Raw genomic sequence first — 18,250 nt, forward strand, 5'->3', positions numbered from 1 at the left:
CGATGCCGGCATACCTCAACAGCCTCAACAATCTCATCCTGCGCTCCAACCTCCCGGCAGACCAAGACAAGGAGCAATACGGTGAGCGAGTGCACCTTCACATCTCCATCCAGTATCACTATCAATAGCCACTAAAAAACCCAAACGTTATTTAATGGTAGCCCCGTCTCAAAGCACTAGTGGATATGTGGTTGCGTTTGATATAAAGCTTTCAATACAACATCTCTCCAACCAAAACCATAAAGAGATTAAGGGAAAAAGGGATTTATCAAAGCTCAGCAAACGAAACAAGCTAGACATGGATTTCCTTTTCCCACCACTCAGTAGGCAGCCGGGCAGGCAGGCGTGGCCCGGCCTTTGGAGAAAGCCTGCGTAGCAAATTTTAGTCCATAGTTATTCCAGTTGCAGCCAGGGGGCACTGTGTGTCTTCTGACTCTGGGTGCGACAACGTGGCAGGAATACATATGAGCCTGAGGTCTGCTGAAGGAATGAGGCTGATCCACTGTTTTATATTTTCATTTTTATTTTATTTTTTGAGCCGGGTGGGTCTGCCTGACTGTCTGCCCTGAGGCGGGAGTACGGCACGACACACAAATACACAAGCACGCGCACACGCACATACACACACAGACACACACACACACACACACATAAATACGTTGACACATGTGGCTGAGAAAACCGGAATGCATACGTAAACCTGCACATTAACCAGAACATGAATGCATACAATTACTGTGTGTGCAATTTATTGTACACACAGACAGAAATACAATTAGCTCCTTATAATTGCATGCAAATGTCAAACTTCCATTCGATGCCAATATTCTCCTTTTGCATAACTAGAGTCAGACACGTACCACATAACATTTAGACAAATGTTGTCTGGAGCACAAATGCTAAACAATGAATTAAACGTATTCCTTGTGCTAAAGCCTTTTAGTAAAACCATTACAAAGAAAGCAGCGCATTTTTGTTTAAATGTGTTGGAACAAAAGCATTAGGGTAATAAGAAGAACAAGAACTCTTCATAAAGGACTTTTCACTGCTAGGGATTGATTTATCCCCCGGCACTGAGTTGAGCCTCATTAGGCTATCATTTCACTGAAGGATATTAGCCAGAGTTGCCTAAAGCAAAACACTGACCTTAAAATGCTCCTTCTCTGAGGAATGGCCATTATGACTGCTTCAGAACGTAATGGCCCTTAGCAGAAGAACAAAAAAAGTGTTCACCTGTGTCTACTTGAACCTGCCTGCGTATGAACAGTGACTATTAACTACTGTATTAAGCCCACACTCCCAATGCCAGGCCCGGGTTGTCTGAAGCCAATCTGTTTGCACACCAATCAGATTTTCAGATCAGATTTGAGCCACTTTCATATGTTTCCAACACATAGCTTATCTTTGGCCATATGACCGAAATGGTCACTTGCAAAAGATTGGATCCGTGCATTATAAGCCGAATAGAAATGGCAAAATACCGAGGGAATTGAGCATTAGGGCTGTAATGAGAAATGTGGCTATGGACTTGAGGTGTGAGTGTGTGTGTGGTTGTGGGGGGGTACGATGGATGGTCTGGGAACCCAAGGGCCAGATAGGAGCCCATGGACTAACCCTTTACACCTCTGTCTGTCTGGTTTTCTGGTTTTCTGTGTGTCTTCTCCTGCAGCAATCTCCGTTTCCAGTCATCCCTACTTTGGCAGGGCAGATGACGAGGATGCAGTGTAAGGAACACACACACACACACACACACACACACACACACACACACACACACACACACACACACACACACACACACACACACACACACACACACACACACACACACACACACACACACACACACACACACAAACACATATCTCACCTCATACACCCACACATCTCTCACCTCACACACACGCACAGACACACACTTATACACACCTAGGCACACAAACACACACGCACACAGACACAGACACACACAGACACACACTCCCTCACATAAACACACACACACAGAGGAGAGGTCAGGGGCAGTGCTGTGGCTCCTACCCGACGAGCCATATTAATTCATATTTGATTTTCTAGAGGAATGCTGGTGCTGATCTAGCAATATCGATCACAGACGCTGCGCGCTAAAGGGTGTTTACCCTCAAGGTAGCACAGAGGAGGATTGATTCCGCCCACACACTTCCCCCTCCCGATACAAGTTCATCAGGAACGCTGTCCAGGGCCGCTCCGCCGGGGAATGGGCCGTGGTGTGGTTGGCATGTGCCAAGGACTATAGACAGACTGCTCGACAGATCGGCATTTTTGTTAAGCCAAATTTTTCGCCTACGGTGACTTTGCAAAACGGTGTCCATTTTTGGGCTTAAACCTTTTTGTCTCCTTGTACGGTGGCTCCTGTCATTATTGGGCTCCTTTGTCGCCCGGTATTGATTTGACCTAAACGGTATTAAGGACGGCTGGCTTACCACTCCCTGATGCCTTGTCCTGACACCTCTGGCTTTGACAGAGAGGGAGAGCGACAGAGAGACAGAGAGAGGGAGAGAGAGAGAGGGCAAATCCTGCAAGGGCATCGGTGGCCTTTCTGATAACAAGCCTTCTTAGCTGCTAAGGGTTTTCTCAGTACTTGTCTGTCTGTCAGAACGGTTCAGGGGCGCTATCTTTTTGCCAGACGTATCCAGATTAGTGTCTGAGACTAATTACCTTTGCGCGTGGTATTAACACACACGCGTACGAAATATCATCAGCATACCTTCCAAGACATTTCAAGCGGGATGGATAACTCCGGACGATGTGCAAATTCGGCCGGCTACTTATTTTTGCATGTGAGTTTGTTTGGAGGTAATATTTCAGGGAATTGCCGTGAGGAGTAAATAAATATGACCAAGATCATCTCCCTCTTAAATTCAAGTGACTTTTAGATAACTGAATAATTGGCATGTTGTGCCGTCCTTATCTACTCGTGAACGAGCCAATCGTTAAGCGGATCAGCTGATTGGTGGATGTGAATGCTGGTGCACAGGTGAATGAATGCCTGCTGCTGTGCATCCTTTACTTAGAATCAGGATCAATATATCTTCAGGATCAATATATCTTCAATATATCTTCAATACACACAAACAGCCACACACACACACACACACACACACACACACACACACACACACACACACACACACACACACACACACACACACACACACACACACACACACACACACAAACAGCCACACACACACACACACACACATACACACAGACATACACACACACAAACACACACAAACAGCCACACACCCACACACATGAACAAACACTCACACAAAAACAACGGTTTTAACTGCACAGTTTATCTAAGAGACATTCCTCTCATCCCATTTAATGGGGTTTTATACGTTTTTTTAAGACCCATTGGCAGCCAAACAACACGATACGTATCAATCCATTCCTTCGTTGGCCATTGTCTTGTCAGTGGCAGGAAATGCAGCGTGTTATCTTCAAGACAAAGCTGTTTGGCATTAATGGGTGCATATTTATCGTGAGCCCCCCCCCCCCCCCCCCACATCTACGATTTTACAAGTCATTTCACTAGTCAGTTCAAAGAATCAAGCATTTGTGTTTGGTAAACATCAAAGGCACCTGACATTTCATTTTAGGCGACCTGAACAAAGCAAGGGGAAGCCATGTTGATTAGATAAGCCAGAAGATAAGGCAAAGTTCTTTTTAATGAGTTTAACAATACAATAAGCAACAATCTTGTATTGTATTGCGTCAACTGCCCTGCGTACCTTTAATAGCTGGAGATAAAGGTTAACTTGCCTTTGATGGTTATTCGACCCTCGACAGTGACTTTAAAAGGAGGATAAACGTCTAAACCCAGAGATTAATGGCAACCTGATACTGAAACACATCTGTCTCGCGTTTAATGCTGAGGAATATTGCATATTGTATACATTGCAACCGCTATGAAGAACCCCCATAACATCTCACCTTTAAAAAAACCTTGGCAGGTAGGATGGCATTTATCAAGTCAGCACCACCAAATCTAAAGGCCGTCGAGTCATACCCCCTCCATCTCCCTCCTCACCTTTAAAGTGACTGGAGATGACGGGTGTTTCCAACCTTGTTTTATTTTTGCACGCTCCTCAAACCAGAGTTTGTCACAGGAAAGTTTACGACGGCTAGAGGTGCTGACCTACGGGAGCCCCAACTCGCCTCGATTTCCAGTCTATCTTCATGACACATTGTACAAGAGAGCCTGGAGGAAGGCCCTAGCAGTCTGGGGCAAGCCGATCACAAGTCTGCAGTGGCGCTCGAGCTGTGATTGGGTGGATTGGTTTTGACCCGAGGGGGGGACGGAACAGGCAGGTGAACGGACCAATCGCTTGCTGCTGCCGCAAATCTTATAAGTGCAAATGGCAGCGAGGGAGCTTGAGGTTTTTTTTAAAGGTGAGATGTTATGTGGGCTCTTCATTGTGGTTGCAATGTATACAATATGCAATATTGCTCAGGATTAAACGCATGACGGATGTGTTTCAGTTTTGGTGAAAAACAGCTTTTTCCACCAGGCTGTCTGGAAACTCAACTCTCTCCCCTCTCTCCCTTCCCTCCCCTCTGCCCTCAAGAACTCCGGACTTTTACCCCCCCTACCATTTGCCCCCAAGAACTCATATTGCACATTTCAATCTATTTCTTTTTTTTAGCTTAATTTATATATGCCGTTTGTTTTGCCTTACCTGTTTTGCCATACACTTTTCTCCTTATTGCACCGTGGCTTGGAGACAAACGCAATTTCGATGCCTCTGTTTGACTGGCACATACATTGGAATTGACAATGAAGCTGACTTTGACCGCCAACAGCCACGTATTGGGCTGGAACTCACCTAAACGTAACCTGCATGTGTGTTTGTGCGTGTGTGTGTGTGTTTGTATGTGTTTTTACTCAAGTGTGCACGGGCTGATCCAGCTCCTGGTGGCCATCTGCGTGATGACGGGCTACGCCATCACCACGTCCAGCTTCGCCATCTACGAGGTCCATGAGCACCACAGCGGCGCCAAGCGGCTGCAGCACATCTCCGGGATCGGGGAGCCCCTGTATTGGACCGTCAACTTCCTCTACGACATGGTGACCGCCCCGTCTACTTCCTTCACCCTCGCCCTGTCACGCGCATGTCGCGCAGAGTTTATTTTGGGTCTACAATATAAAAAAGAATTCCCGAAGGGGGCCCATATTTGGTCATTGCAGTTGGCTGATCGTGCGTTCAAAAGTAATCACGTCAGGAGAACACGCTCGCACACATGCACACACGCATGCACGCACAACCACACACATGCAACGGAGGCAGCAAATGTGGATGTGCCCCGGTGAAGTGTTCCCATTTCAACTATAAAGCCAACATTACCCACACATTTAATTTAATTATGCAATTGTCAATCATATCAGCCTCACAAAACATGTCGGCGATTCAACCAAGAAATGGCAGAGTACCCTTTGAAACGCACTCTAACACAATCGGATATATCTAAATTAACCCTTACATTAGAGTTTACTGTTAATTCAAATCTAGGTCATTCACAATTAAGAGCCATTTTCTCAAATCATACACATCATCTTCTAAAATGACCTTCCATCATTCATTTCAACTCCTTCAAAGCTTTTTCCTGACTCACCCTCTCTCCCTCCATGCTTTTCTCTGTCTGTTTCCCTCTCTCTGTCTCTCTTTTTCTCTCTCTCTCTCTCTCTCGCCCTCTCTAGACGCTGTACCTCATCCCGGTGTTCCTGACCGTGGGTGTGATTGCAGCCTTCCAAATCCCTGCATTCACAGACAGGCAGAATCTGTCCGCCGTCACCCTGCTCCTGGTGCTCTTCGGGTCAGTGCCGTATTATGTCTGTATTACGTGTGTGTGTGTGTGCGTTCCTGCATTGGGTCGGTGTTTGGATGGACCTCGCATCGCAATGGTCGAGCATGTGTTAGACAATCTGAGGAGAGTGGAAATGAATGACATCTTTTCGTTTTTAGTCACCTTAAGTTAACGATAAACGAATCAATTACAAACCATTGATATGCATTTGTCCTATGTTAAAAGGCAACCAGGTGTGTTGTTGATAAGCCATTGCAGGCCAAGTCAAAAATGTCCCTCTCGTGATCAAAGATATTTTCTGTTCGGGAAGAAAAACCCACAATAACACAACGTATCCTTATTCTTATGAACACATTGCTACGTTTCAAATAAACAAAACATTTGACACGCCTTGAGTCAAAAACCTGGGCAATGACACGTGATCCAGATCGGGAACAAGCAGAGTGATTGTTGAGTGGAACCCAAACACCCAGACACTCACACACTCACACACAGCCACACACAAACCCACACAGGCTCACACACACACACACACACACACACACACACACACTCGGCCAGGAGCTTAGGAGTTGTACGGTAAGCGTGGCCCACCTCCTGTGGCACTCTGGAGGGCCTGCAGGGGCTGTAGGAGGCCAGCTCAGCACTCTGTCCCCTCGTTTATCAGCCAGATGTCTCCTTCCTCGGGCCATGAATAATCACACTGCTGCACCGGGCGCAGCACGTGGCCCCACCGCCTTCCCCGCCCGCTTGGTCCCACCTGGGCCAGGCGGCTTTGCAGCTTGCCTGCTTCTGCTGTTCCACATCATGGCTTGGCACACACAGTCTGCCTGCAAAGCATCTCACGTGTGTGTGTGTGTGTGTGTGTGTGTGCGTCCATGTGTGTGTCTGTGTGTGTGTGTGTGTGTGTGGGGGTGTGTGTGTGTGGGAGGGGGGAGGTTTAGGTAGCATTTGAGGTAGACTCTCTGTCTTGGCTCTGTCACTATCAATCTCTCTCTCTCACTCTCTCGCTCGCGCTCTCTCTCTAGCTTTCATTTTATGTATGTGTGTCTCAATCTTTCCCCCTCCATCTCCCCCTCTTTCTCTCTCCCTCTCAATATCTCCTCTTCTCCCTCTCTTTATTTCTCTCGCTCTCACTCTCTTTCGCTCTCTCTTTCTCTCTTGCTCCCTCCTGGTCAGCCTGTTGTCAGCCTCTGTTTCTCGATGACGGTCTTGGAAAAACCCGCAATTGAACAAGCATACTATTTTTGGTTGAGCCTTAATCCAGCCATGTAGCCTCATTGAGTGTCTTGTCCTGGTGATAAGAACCATATCTTGCCGCTCCATTTTCTGCATCTTATTCCAAAGAAAAGAAGTACAGTATTAATTATACTCTTGACGCCAGCGTCAGTTCCTCAACAGTTGTAGTGATCTATTGAGGAGGAGGATGATGATGATGATGATGATGATGATGATGATGATGATGATGATGATGATGATGATGATGATGATGATGATGATGATGATGATGAAAACCTGTTCATGCTGTCAGGCTTAGCATATCAATCCATAATATATTCATACACATATATATACGGTACATATGTGCTCAGGCATTATATCATTTTTTCCCCTTACTTCACACAACCAACCGGATGCATAAGGTCCATTGCTGATCAGCTAAATCCTAAACGGACGAGACTTACAACGCTTTCCTTAACAACTCCTCAGGTTTTCCACCTTCCCCTGGATGTACCTCCTCGCGGGAGTCTTCAAGGATGCAGAGATGGCCTTCATCAGCTACGTGTGCATCAACCTCTTCATCAGCATCAATACCGTGTTGCCCACCTCCATCCTCTTCTTCATGAGTCAAATCACAGTCACCGACACAGAGGTCAGACGCAACACAACACATTAGAAGAATGGGCCCCATTGAATACGATAGCAAGGGAATACACAATACAATTATTTATGCTGGGTTTTGTGTGGTTATGGGCTAAGGTGGATTCAAAACAGATTTGGTTATGGAAACCTTGCTTTTGCTGCTCATTCAAACAAGATATGGAGAACATGGCACAGTGATGGTCCTTTTTTCATATATTTATGTATCTTTTAGCATTTATATTTATTCAGGCCACTGTTCGCTGGATTCCTTATTAATTGATTGTTTTGGAAAATGCACATCCGAGTCCTACACCTGTTGATTTGATTATTTAAAGACCAACTTGACATTATCAATGAAAACATCTTTAGCTTCCAACTTCAACATTCAATAGCTTGGTGATTTCCTTTTTGCCTATTCCTACTCTCTCTGTCAGTCTCTATCTCTCTCTCTGATCTTTAATAGTATTTGTATGTCTCTTGTCAGCGTCATCCCTCTCTCTCTTCTCTCTCTCCCTGATTGATAATAGTATTTGTTTCTGTCCTCTTCCCTCATCACTCTCTCTCTATCAGTCTCTGTGTCTCTCCCCCTCTCCTCCTCATCACTCTTACACCCTCCCTCTCTCTCCGCCTGATCTTAAATACCATTTGTCTCCCCCTCTCCCTCCCCCCTCCACCACCACCACCACCACCACCCCCACAGGCCATCCAGCTGCTCTACAACCGCCTGAGCCGGGGCCTGCTCGTCTTCCCCCAGTTCAGCTTCGGCAATGGGCTGATGGAGCTGGCGCGGAACAACATGGAGGTGCAGCTGCTCAGCGGCTACGGCGTGGACGCCTACAGGGAGCCCTTCTCGGCCGCCGGCCTGGGCCCGGTGTTCCTGTCCGCCCTCCTGCAGGGCCTGGTGTTCTTCGCACTGCGGCTGCTGTTGAACAGGGGGCTCATCCGCAAAGTCTGGTGAGAGCCACCGCCGCCGCCCTACCCCCCCCCCCCCCAGCCCACCCCCACTCCCCCCCCCCCTCCGGTTACCTAAGCACTTTTGCTCCGGGGGATTTTTTTAGGACGCAAAGGGACTACAAAAATTACAATTAATAAACTCATGAATTATTAATGGGAAGATGTTTATTTTTTTTATTGTTTTCGTCCTTAACTTCGAATACATATTCATGAAATGCCCGTCTTTCTGTCTTCTTTATATCGAAGTTGCACAGATTGCATGTCAATGTACAGCTTCGGCTTGAGAGTCTCTGTGGACGCACATGGGAATGGAATGGTCGTTGTTGTTGTTGTTGTTGTTGTTGGTCAACTTTAATTACATGGGAACATGCCAAGGGCAAACACCCACTGTATATACTGGGCTTTCAACAGATGGTTTCACATTTCTCAAAAAATAATTTCAATGTTTAACGAGGAGTTTAGGAGCCTTTGTATTCTAGATCAAGTAATGCAATGCATTGGAAGTACTTGGTTGTGATAGACTTACAGCATGATGGTTTTATCACAATCTGGGAACCATCAAAGGGAAAATTATAAAATCCTCTCATAAAGACCAAAAATCCCTCTAATCCAGTCGTAGGACATGGAAACCGTTTGAATTCTATCCTGGCCCTGTCAGATTTATTCCGCTCTACCAGTGCAGAGCCCTTCACTGGCAACATATATCAAATTGGTTCAGAGAAGGAAAAACTTTTCTCGCCTAATCTATTCTCTCGGCATTCTATTTGGTTTTACAATTCAAAATACTGTTTCACATCCCTCCATATGATGGAACTCTTGGAATTTAACAACCTTGTCTGATGTTGTGTGGGTTTACCGGCAATCAGGAAAGCTAAAGCTAAACTACAGCAATGTTCACACTTTCCATGTTGCTTTTGAAAACACAATAATTTTGTACACCTAGTTTAGACTGACATACACACAGTCTGCTGGCACAGAATGATCCAGGAACCTACCCTTTCCCTCTCCCCTGATTCGACCCTGATTGAAAGTGTCTCAAAAGTATGCACGATAAACACTCGGGCTCTATCCTATTCCCTCCCTCCCTTCTGTCCTCCCTTCCTTCCATCCCTCCTCCTTCCTCCCTATCCTCAGGCGTCTGACAATGGGCAAGAGAGTGCTGCCCCCGGTGGCGGTCGACGGCCAGGACGGCGAGGACGAGGACGTGACGGCGGAGCACGCCCGCGTCTCCAGCGGCGAGGCCAACTCTGACCTCCTGCAAGTCTGCCGCCTCTCCAAGGTCTACCAGTACCTCAACAAGAAGGTCCACGCCGTCAACCGTGTGTCCCTGGGCATCCCCGCCGGCGAGGTGAGCCCCCAGCACGCTTACCTCCGTTTGTTTGAGGCCGCGGGTTCCGACTAGGGATCGACCGTTTGGGTTTTTTAGGGCCGATACCGATTTTTTTTTCATCAGCCTTAGCCAATAACCGATACGCCGATGCCGATTTTCTTGAGCCAATATTTGGAACCGTGAAGTCGTTAGCAGTAGTTTACTATCCTCTTTTATAAGCCAGTATTCCTCTGCGACCTCGTTTGCGTTGCAGGCGACCCGTTTAAGATATTCCTTTCCTTTGACACAGGTCCAATTGAAAACATTTTACGGACAGGCACATTGGGAATGTGTTTTTGTTAGGATGCAATATGGCCGAGGAAGGGTTAGTCACCGGTTTGGAAGAGCAACCAAACAGGAAATCCAGTGGAAAGGGACATTAGTTGATGCCAATGTAATAACATAATTTAAGTATATATATATTCATAATATAATAAGAAACACAGGTTGCAAAGGTTTTGTAATGCTTTCCCGACAATAATGACCTGTACTTTATGGTTTTAATAAGGAATACTTGAATTGATATTCTGCTCTGAAGAGGACCTCTCCTGCTACTTTTTAATGGTTCATAAAAACAAGACTATTCAATTAAAATGTATTAAAACAATTATATGACACAGAAAAAAACCAACAACCAATTTGCCAGAGAAGACTAAGTGTCTTTCTCTTTTGTTGATTCAAATTTGATCTATGTGCTATAATGTGATTCATCCTTACAATGAATTACTACGTTTCCTGGAAATTGATTAGACTGCATGGTTTAAGAAAATGGAAAAACATATAAAATATGCTTTGCTTTGCAAGTGGAAATCCATAACAAAGACCATGCTTTTAAAAATTGTAAACACTCACTTCCCCAATGAGTTATACACAATGATTCTTAATTAATACAACTTCATGCACTATAAATGTGGTGGTTACAACAAATCTGCATCCAAAACCCATTCAAACCTTCTGCCACTGAGCGTCAACTCATCAGTGTCCTTTTCCTGGTGCATCGTCCTCAGTGCTTTGGCCTGCTCGGTGTGAATGGAGCCGGAAAGACCACGACCTTCAAGATGCTGACCGGAGACGTCAGTCCCACCGACGGAACCGCGCAGATCAAGGACGTCGACGGGTATGAGGGCCGCTGACTCGGTCAATGCTGAGTCAATGCAATGCATATTTTAATCCAGGCTATTTTACGTCCACTCATAATGACGTGAGTCATGCCTCAGGCTCATCGGCTAATATCCTTTAATATACTTGCAATAATATACATATCAACTTTAATGTGAAACATGAGCTTAAATCTCCTAAAGTGGAGGGATACGATCGCCGTAGAGGGATAATGGTTATGATTTCAATTTGGTGGTGGGCTAGTTAAATCCCTCCAACCTTTTAGTGGCAGTAGCAGCACCAAAACGTGTGTGATTCTGAAATATTACTTCAATTATTTAAGCTATAGCAGGTGGGTTAACTACCCACCAGGAAGTGATGACCTCAGTTTGTTACAGTGGTAAAGCACGGATCTGGATCACAGATATATACTGTAGATATATAGATAAGGTATGTACTTTATTGATCCTCCGAGAGAAATTACTTTCAGCCGCTTATCGGTAAATTGAGTTTTGTGCTTCTTCTCCCCCCCCCCCCCCCCCCCCCATTCCAATGCATTGCAGAGACCAACACAGAGTAGACATAACTCAGACTAGTAAAGTGGAAATGATTCATTTTTCCAGGGAGAATGAAAAAATGAAAAAAAGCAGGTGACTGCTCTTTATGCCCATAAATGTTGGCTACTCCGTGGACGGCACAGTGCAGGGCCAACGGGTTCACCTGCACATATTTCCTCCATCTGTCCAGGCGCCCGTGGACGATTGGAAGGAGAAATATGACTCTTATTCATGCTTTGTTTTTATCCCTCTGCCTCCAGGCGCATGGTGGACATCATGGAGTGCCGTGACCAGGGCATAAACATTGGTTACTGTCCCCAAGTGGACGCCCTGGACAACCTCCTCACTGGGAAGGAACACCTGTACTTCTATGCCCGCATCCGCGGCATCTCCAAGCGGGAGATTGATGGGGTACGGTCGTTAACAACCACATATAACCTTTTACTGCTTTTCCGGAAATGTGTCTTTGCAGCAGCACCGTGAAAAAAAAACAAAAAAACGAACAGCCTAGCAAAACATTGCTGTAAAGGCACGAGATGCCGGTGTGTAAAAATGGAACACGCTGGTTTCCACTCTCGGGCTTAATAGGTACCGCTTGGTCATTGATTGATGTGCGCTGAAAGTTAGCGCTTGTGGTAAAAATAGAAAAAAAGAGCCGCTCAAGGCATTCGCTATCAGCTTGTGGGATCCGGGCTTGCTGGAGATTAAGATGATGTTGTGTCAGTGCAGGGGGATTACCATTTAAATCAATTCTCCTGATCCTGGGAGATTTTGTACATACCGGAGCCTTTTTCGGTGCCTTTTCTTACACTACTGAAACCTGCAGTCCGTTCTCATTCCATTTACTTTAAGTCTTTTTTTTTATTGTGGAACGTGGCTGGCGGGAACGATCCAAAGATAACGACAAAATAAAAATGAATTTACAACGTTAACTGCGCTGAAAAGCAAAATAGCCTTCTTCTGCAAGAACGATTTTAGTGTGACGGCTGGACCAAATTGCAATTGTGATAAGCTCTGACAGTCTCACGTAAAAACACTAATAGAAACATACACGCACTGACATACGCACAAACACACACGCTTAAACACCCTCTAATTGAAACACGCACTCACATATACACAACCACACATAATTATCGGAGCACTCCCACATGCATATACTCACACGCATACACACAAACACACGCACACATTCACATGCATGCGAGCACAATCAGGCACTGAAATGGATGTGGCTGTGTCTAATCACCGCGGCTTCAGTCGATACGGCTCCTCTCGCTTCAGTCATTGGGATGACAACAATGGCCGTAATGGTGCAAGCGTCAGTGGTGGGCAAATTTGCTGGAGATGAGGATATATATAGAGCCGCGAGGTCGTCAGCTCTCTGGGTCGTCTCCCACTGACCGTAGGCTGGACTGCAGATCATAAGGCTGCCCAGTGCCCATAATGGGGGTCCTTTGGCATGGACATGCACTTTGGTGAAGCGTAATGAGCATGCATCATCAAAGGGGAAAGGCACAGGGGTGTGTGGGGTTTGTTGTTGTTATTATATTATGAGTTTGTAAGAAATGTACATTCTAATAAAACAATACAATAAACTCAGTACTACCGGAATATCGACGAAATAACAACAACCCATGCATGTGCATTGGTTGAATCAAGATCAATGCATTCCAATGCATCAAAGCCTTTTCATTGTTCCTCTTTCTTTTTCAACAACCCACGCCGCTTTAGCGCTCAAGCGTGCATAACAATGCGTTTGCCGTTCACTCTTTTCCACCATCACCATTGTTACACCAACCCCCCCCCCCCCCCCCCCCCCCCCGTGGTTACACAACAGCCTTACTTCCCCCAGGAACGGGGGAGACAGAGTAGCACTGTGTTTAGGAGTTCTTAACAGCGCTCCAGCTGTGCTCCGGCTTGTTCCTCGGTGTTGTCCTGTTAAGCCTTTGAATTTTGCCATCCTCCTCCTCCTCCTCCTCCTCCTCCTCCTCCTCCTCCTCCTCCCCCCAGGTGGTGAACCACTTGTTGAAGAAGCTGGAGCTGGTGTCCCACCGGGACGCCGTCACCGAGGGCTACAGCTGTGGCACCCGTCGGAAGCTCTCCACCGCACTGGCTCTCATCGGACATCCGCAGATCCTGCTCCTGGTGAGGGGACATCTGTACCCGTTTAACCCCCCCCCCCAACACCCCCACCACCACACACACACACACAGACACACAGACACACACACACACACACACACACACACGCACACGCACACACACAACCCCCCCCCTCAACGCAATAATAGCTTGTTATTCCAAACGTTTTAAAGGTGGAACCAGGTTTCTAGCTTGACTACTGTTTTTTTTTTTACTTTCATTGCTGTTCACAGGTTAATAGACAAAATAAAATAAAAAAGATTTTCATTGAAATTACATAAATATTATCCAATTTAAATTACGCATTCACATATAGTCGGTGGCCGTATAAATTCATAATCTTTCTCCCATTCCTCTCAAATATGTTTTCTTTGACTTTCAGAAAGTATGACAAATTTTCCATTACCTCAATTTCTGGAACAAGCGTAGCCTGCAGGCTTATTATGAGCAAGCATAGTATTGGTTGCTTCATCAAAACATTGTCATTTATTCTTTGATTCTTTCAGTGCCCTTTTTCCTTCTCCGTCTCTGCCGTCCGTATGTCTTTTCTAATTCGTCTCTTTCTGTCGTCTTTATCGACCCCTCCTGCCATCCTCCCCATACCTTTATCTACCTTCTTAATTCCCCCCTCCCTTCCTATCTGCTCTCCTGTCTCCCCTATAAAGTTCTTCCCCTTGTCCTCCCTCTCATCCACTTTGTTCGTTGAAACGGAAGAATGATCTTTCAGTCGCTCCACTGACACATTGGAGCTCGTTTTTTTCCTTCTTCCTTCTTTCCCCCATTCGTCTCATCTATTGTTCTTGGTTTGATCCCCCCCTCGCTCTGTCTCTGTCTCTCTCCCTGTCGCTCTCTATCTGTCCCTCTGTCTCTCTCTCGTTCTCTGTCTCCTCCCTGTCTCTGTCTCTCTCCCTGTCTCTCTCTATCTGTCCCTGTCCCTCTCTCTCTCTCTCTCTCTCTCTCTCTCTCTCTCTCTCTCTCTCTCTCTCTCTCTCTCTCTCTCTCTCTCTCTCTTACTCTCTCTCTCTCTCTCTCTCTCTCTCGTTCTCTGTCTCTGTCTCTGTCTCTGTCTCTGTCTCTGTCTCTGTCTCTGTCTCTCTGTCTCTGTGTCTGTCTCTGTGTCTCTCTCTCCTCTCCGTTAATGTGTGTGTGTATGTGTATTTAACAGGATGAACCCAGCTCAGGCATGGACCCCCGCACCAAACGCCACCTTTGGAAGATCATCTCGGAAGAGGTCAAGGGGAAATGTGCAGTTGTCCTCACCTCTCACAGGTGAGCAGGCCACCACATTCAGTTACGCTCGGCTTCCGCTCCGTTATAGGAAATGAGGGGTGTTGCTTTAAGTGGTTTCTCACACAACACAGTATAACTGTAGACCAGGCAGGACATGCTGGCCCTCGACGGGATGTCTAATATGTTATATTTGGTTGGAGAGGGATACGTTTGTATAGAAAGTTGGAAAGATAAGAAATAAATAGAATAAGATAAGAAATGTTGATACTTTATTCATCGCAGGAGGGAAATTTGGGATGACACAAAGTAGAAACAGAAAATATATGTTTACAAATGGATAGTGGCAAGGTTAACGTGAATGCAACCAAGATAAATGGTTGGGTTGGAAGGGTTGAGGTCAGGGTAAGAGAGGAACTTATTTGAGCAAAAAAGCTTCAATAACTTTTTGCAACCACCGTAAGCGAGCCTACACTCGATTCTTTTGTTGTTGTTTTTACACCTCTCTTACTCTCTCGTTCTCTCTAACCCTCTCCCCCTGTCCATGCTGTCTCTCTACCTTGCTCCGCCCAGCATGGAGGAGTGTGAGGCTCTGTGCAGCCGCCTGGCCATCATGGTGAAGGGTCAGTTCCGGTGCCTGGGTTCCCTGCAGCACATTAAGAACAGGTCAGTGACTCCTCCCCGACCCAATGAACGACCTCCAGCCGCAGCTGAACGCCCACGCAGACACAACCCCCCCCCCCCCCCGCGCTGACCCCGCCTACCCCTCCCCCAGCCTAACCCCCAAACAGACACGTAGTGGTAATGACCTTGTGGGGTACTCTTTCTTTATTCCTGTTGTCAAGGTTTGGAAGTGGGTTCACGGTGAAGATGTACCTGGCCCTTGCCTCCTGCGATGTGGATGTCATCACAAGCTTCATGCGGCTCAACTTCCCCAGCACCTACCTGAAGGTGGGTTCCCGTAGCTGGTTATAGTGCTCTTTCACCGTACAGACGCATTCAATATTTCTGGGCGACACTAATAAGCTGGTTAAAGTTTCTAAGTAATATAAAAAATACAGACCGCAGGATTTGCCCCGCACAGAAGCACAAAGGTGTTTACTTGTTAGCCTGGATTTTGGGAGCAGATAGGAAGCCTTTTAAGGACATCTTTGAGTGTAATCAGCAGAGCACATCACCCCAGAGCTCTGTTGTAGCCTGCTAACTGATTCATAATAATAACTCAATTGCAATCTTCTGTATCAATGCCGCCCTTCCCCTGATATGGTCCCCCCAAAATGCATGATGATAAAGGCCGTTCAGCCACGAATCGTTCATTTGTGAGGTGGGAGATTGCGATGTGGGGATATATGTTTTCTCTGTATAAACAGATGGGATGGTTTTACCAGTGATGTAGACAACTGTTGTCAAAACCACCTCCGGAGGCATAGGCTACACTAAATCTAGATGAACTGGAGAACGCTTCTGGTCTACACAGAAACCCTTCCCTTGTTGTACCCTTCACTTGGACAACGTACACTAACGCCTGCCTGTGACTTATTGTCTGTGTATATTTCAGCATTTGGTTTCCCTCGCTCTCTCTCTTTTTTTTCGTAGCTTGTAAAAATGACAGGCTATTATCGTAAGCTTATTATCGTAAGCAGGGTTGGCATGTTTAACAGGTACAACACACACATGTTAACTTTTAACTTGACAGTGTTTGTGTTGCGCTGGATGCCCTCGTCTCATCATTCCTTCCCGCTCTCTCTCTCTCTCTCTCTCTCCTCTCCCTCTCCCTCTCCCTCTCCCTCTCCCTCTCCCTCTCCCTCTCTCCTCTCCCCTCTCCTCTCCCTCTCCCTCTCCCTCTCCCTCTCCCTCTCCCTCTCCCTCTCTCTCCCTCCCTCTCCCTCTCCCTCTCCCTCTCCCTCTCTCCCTCTCCCTCTCCCTCTCCCTCTCCCTCTCCCTCTCTCTCTCTCTCTCTCTCTCTCTCCCTCTCTCTCTCTCTCTCTCTCTCCCTCTCCTCTCCCTCTCCCTCTCTCCCTCTCCTCTCCCTCTCCCTCTCCCCCTCTCCCTCTCCCTCTCCCTCTCTCTCTCTCTCTCTCTCTCTCTCTCTCCTCTCCCTCTCCCTCTCCCTCTCCCTCTCCCTCCCTCTCCCCTCTCTCCCTCCCTCTCCCTCTCTCTCTCTCTCTCTCTCTCTCTCTCTCTCCCTCTCTCTCCCTCTCTCTCCCTCCCTCTCTCTCCCTCTCCCTCTCCCTCTCCCTCTCTCTCTCTCTCTCTCTCTCTCCCTCTCCCCAACAGGAGCAACACTCCACCATGGTGGAGTACCATGTGCCCGTGGCTCCGGGTGGAGTTGCCGACATCTTCCACCAGCTGGAGACCAACAAGAACGCTCTGCACATCAAACACTTCTCAATCAGCCAGACCACGCTAGATGAGGTGAGAGCTACAGGAGTGTGTGTGTGGAGGGGGAGAGAGGGGGAGAGAGGGAGAGAGAGAGAGCCCTGGGTGGGAGGGTTTGTCGCGCCAGACAGACAAGATGGTAGATAAGGATTGATAAGGAAGGAGAAGCTTAAGGGGAGAAAAGGGGTGTTGGGGGTGCACGATGTGTTGGGGGTGCACGGTGTGTTGGCATAGGGCCCGTGGGACATAAGAAGGGAGTTTATGCTTTTGAAGAGTGAATATTGGCTTTAACTTTAATTTGAGTTGGCAGTGACCCAACTCCGCCCATGTGGGATTGGTCGCCGCCATATTGTGGGGTGTCATGGCCATGGACAAGTTGGGAAAGAAAATGGATGGTTGGATGGATGGATGAATGGATGACTGAGTGGATGGATAGATGAGGCTTGATGAACAGGTTTGTCATGTATAGATATGTGAATGAACATGCAGATCATCATTAAACAACAAACCTCCCCCCCTCCCAGGTCTTCATCAACTTCGCAATGGGGAAGATCGGCACGATGGACACCATCCCCATTCACAACGAGGAGGCAGACAGCCTAGACCCCTTCGGCCTTATGCCAGTGTAGGAGTAGGACCCCCCCCCCATGCACATCAAAATAAGGGCAATTGTATTGTGTCAAGTTATCGTATACCGTAATTTAACCCGTTGTTTCTATGAAGAATGAGCTTTAGCCACTTTAACCGCATGATGGAACGACTGCACAAGTGTTCTTTGCATTATTACTCGTCGCATGCACAT

At 46.8% G+C, this 18,250-nt stretch overlaps 1 protein-coding gene across 1 annotated transcript in view; it reads left to right on the top strand.

Annotated features, from left to right (window-relative positions):
• Positions 1–18,250, top strand: part of abca12 (ATP-binding cassette, sub-family A (ABC1), member 12) — a 58,050-nt gene that overhangs the window by 39,023 nt on the left and 777 nt on the right. Inside the window, exons 44-58 of the mRNA XM_060039490.1 lie at positions 1–81; positions 1,670–1,724; positions 4,942–5,119; positions 5,750–5,865; positions 7,567–7,729; positions 8,420–8,673; positions 9,808–10,021; positions 11,050–11,159; positions 11,958–12,108; positions 13,711–13,845; positions 15,008–15,111; positions 15,643–15,735; positions 15,915–16,020; positions 17,347–17,484; positions 17,973–18,250. The exon at positions 1–81 is cut by the window's left edge and continues 28 nt beyond it; the exon at positions 17,973–18,250 is cut by the window's right edge and continues 777 nt beyond it. Coding sequence (XP_059895473.1) covers positions 1–81; positions 1,670–1,724; positions 4,942–5,119; positions 5,750–5,865; positions 7,567–7,729; positions 8,420–8,673; positions 9,808–10,021; positions 11,050–11,159; positions 11,958–12,108; positions 13,711–13,845; positions 15,008–15,111; positions 15,643–15,735; positions 15,915–16,020; positions 17,347–17,484; positions 17,973–18,077 — 2,003 coding nt within the window. The 3' untranslated portion in view covers positions 18,078–18,250. The remainder of the gene's footprint in view (positions 82–1,669; positions 1,725–4,941; positions 5,120–5,749; positions 5,866–7,566; positions 7,730–8,419; positions 8,674–9,807; positions 10,022–11,049; positions 11,160–11,957; positions 12,109–13,710; positions 13,846–15,007; positions 15,112–15,642; positions 15,736–15,914; positions 16,021–17,346; positions 17,485–17,972) is intronic.

Source organism: Gadus macrocephalus, chromosome 20 (genome assembly GCF_031168955.1).
Source record: "Gadus macrocephalus chromosome 20, ASM3116895v1".
NCBI lineage: Eukaryota > Metazoa > Chordata > Actinopteri > Gadiformes > Gadidae > Gadus > Gadus macrocephalus.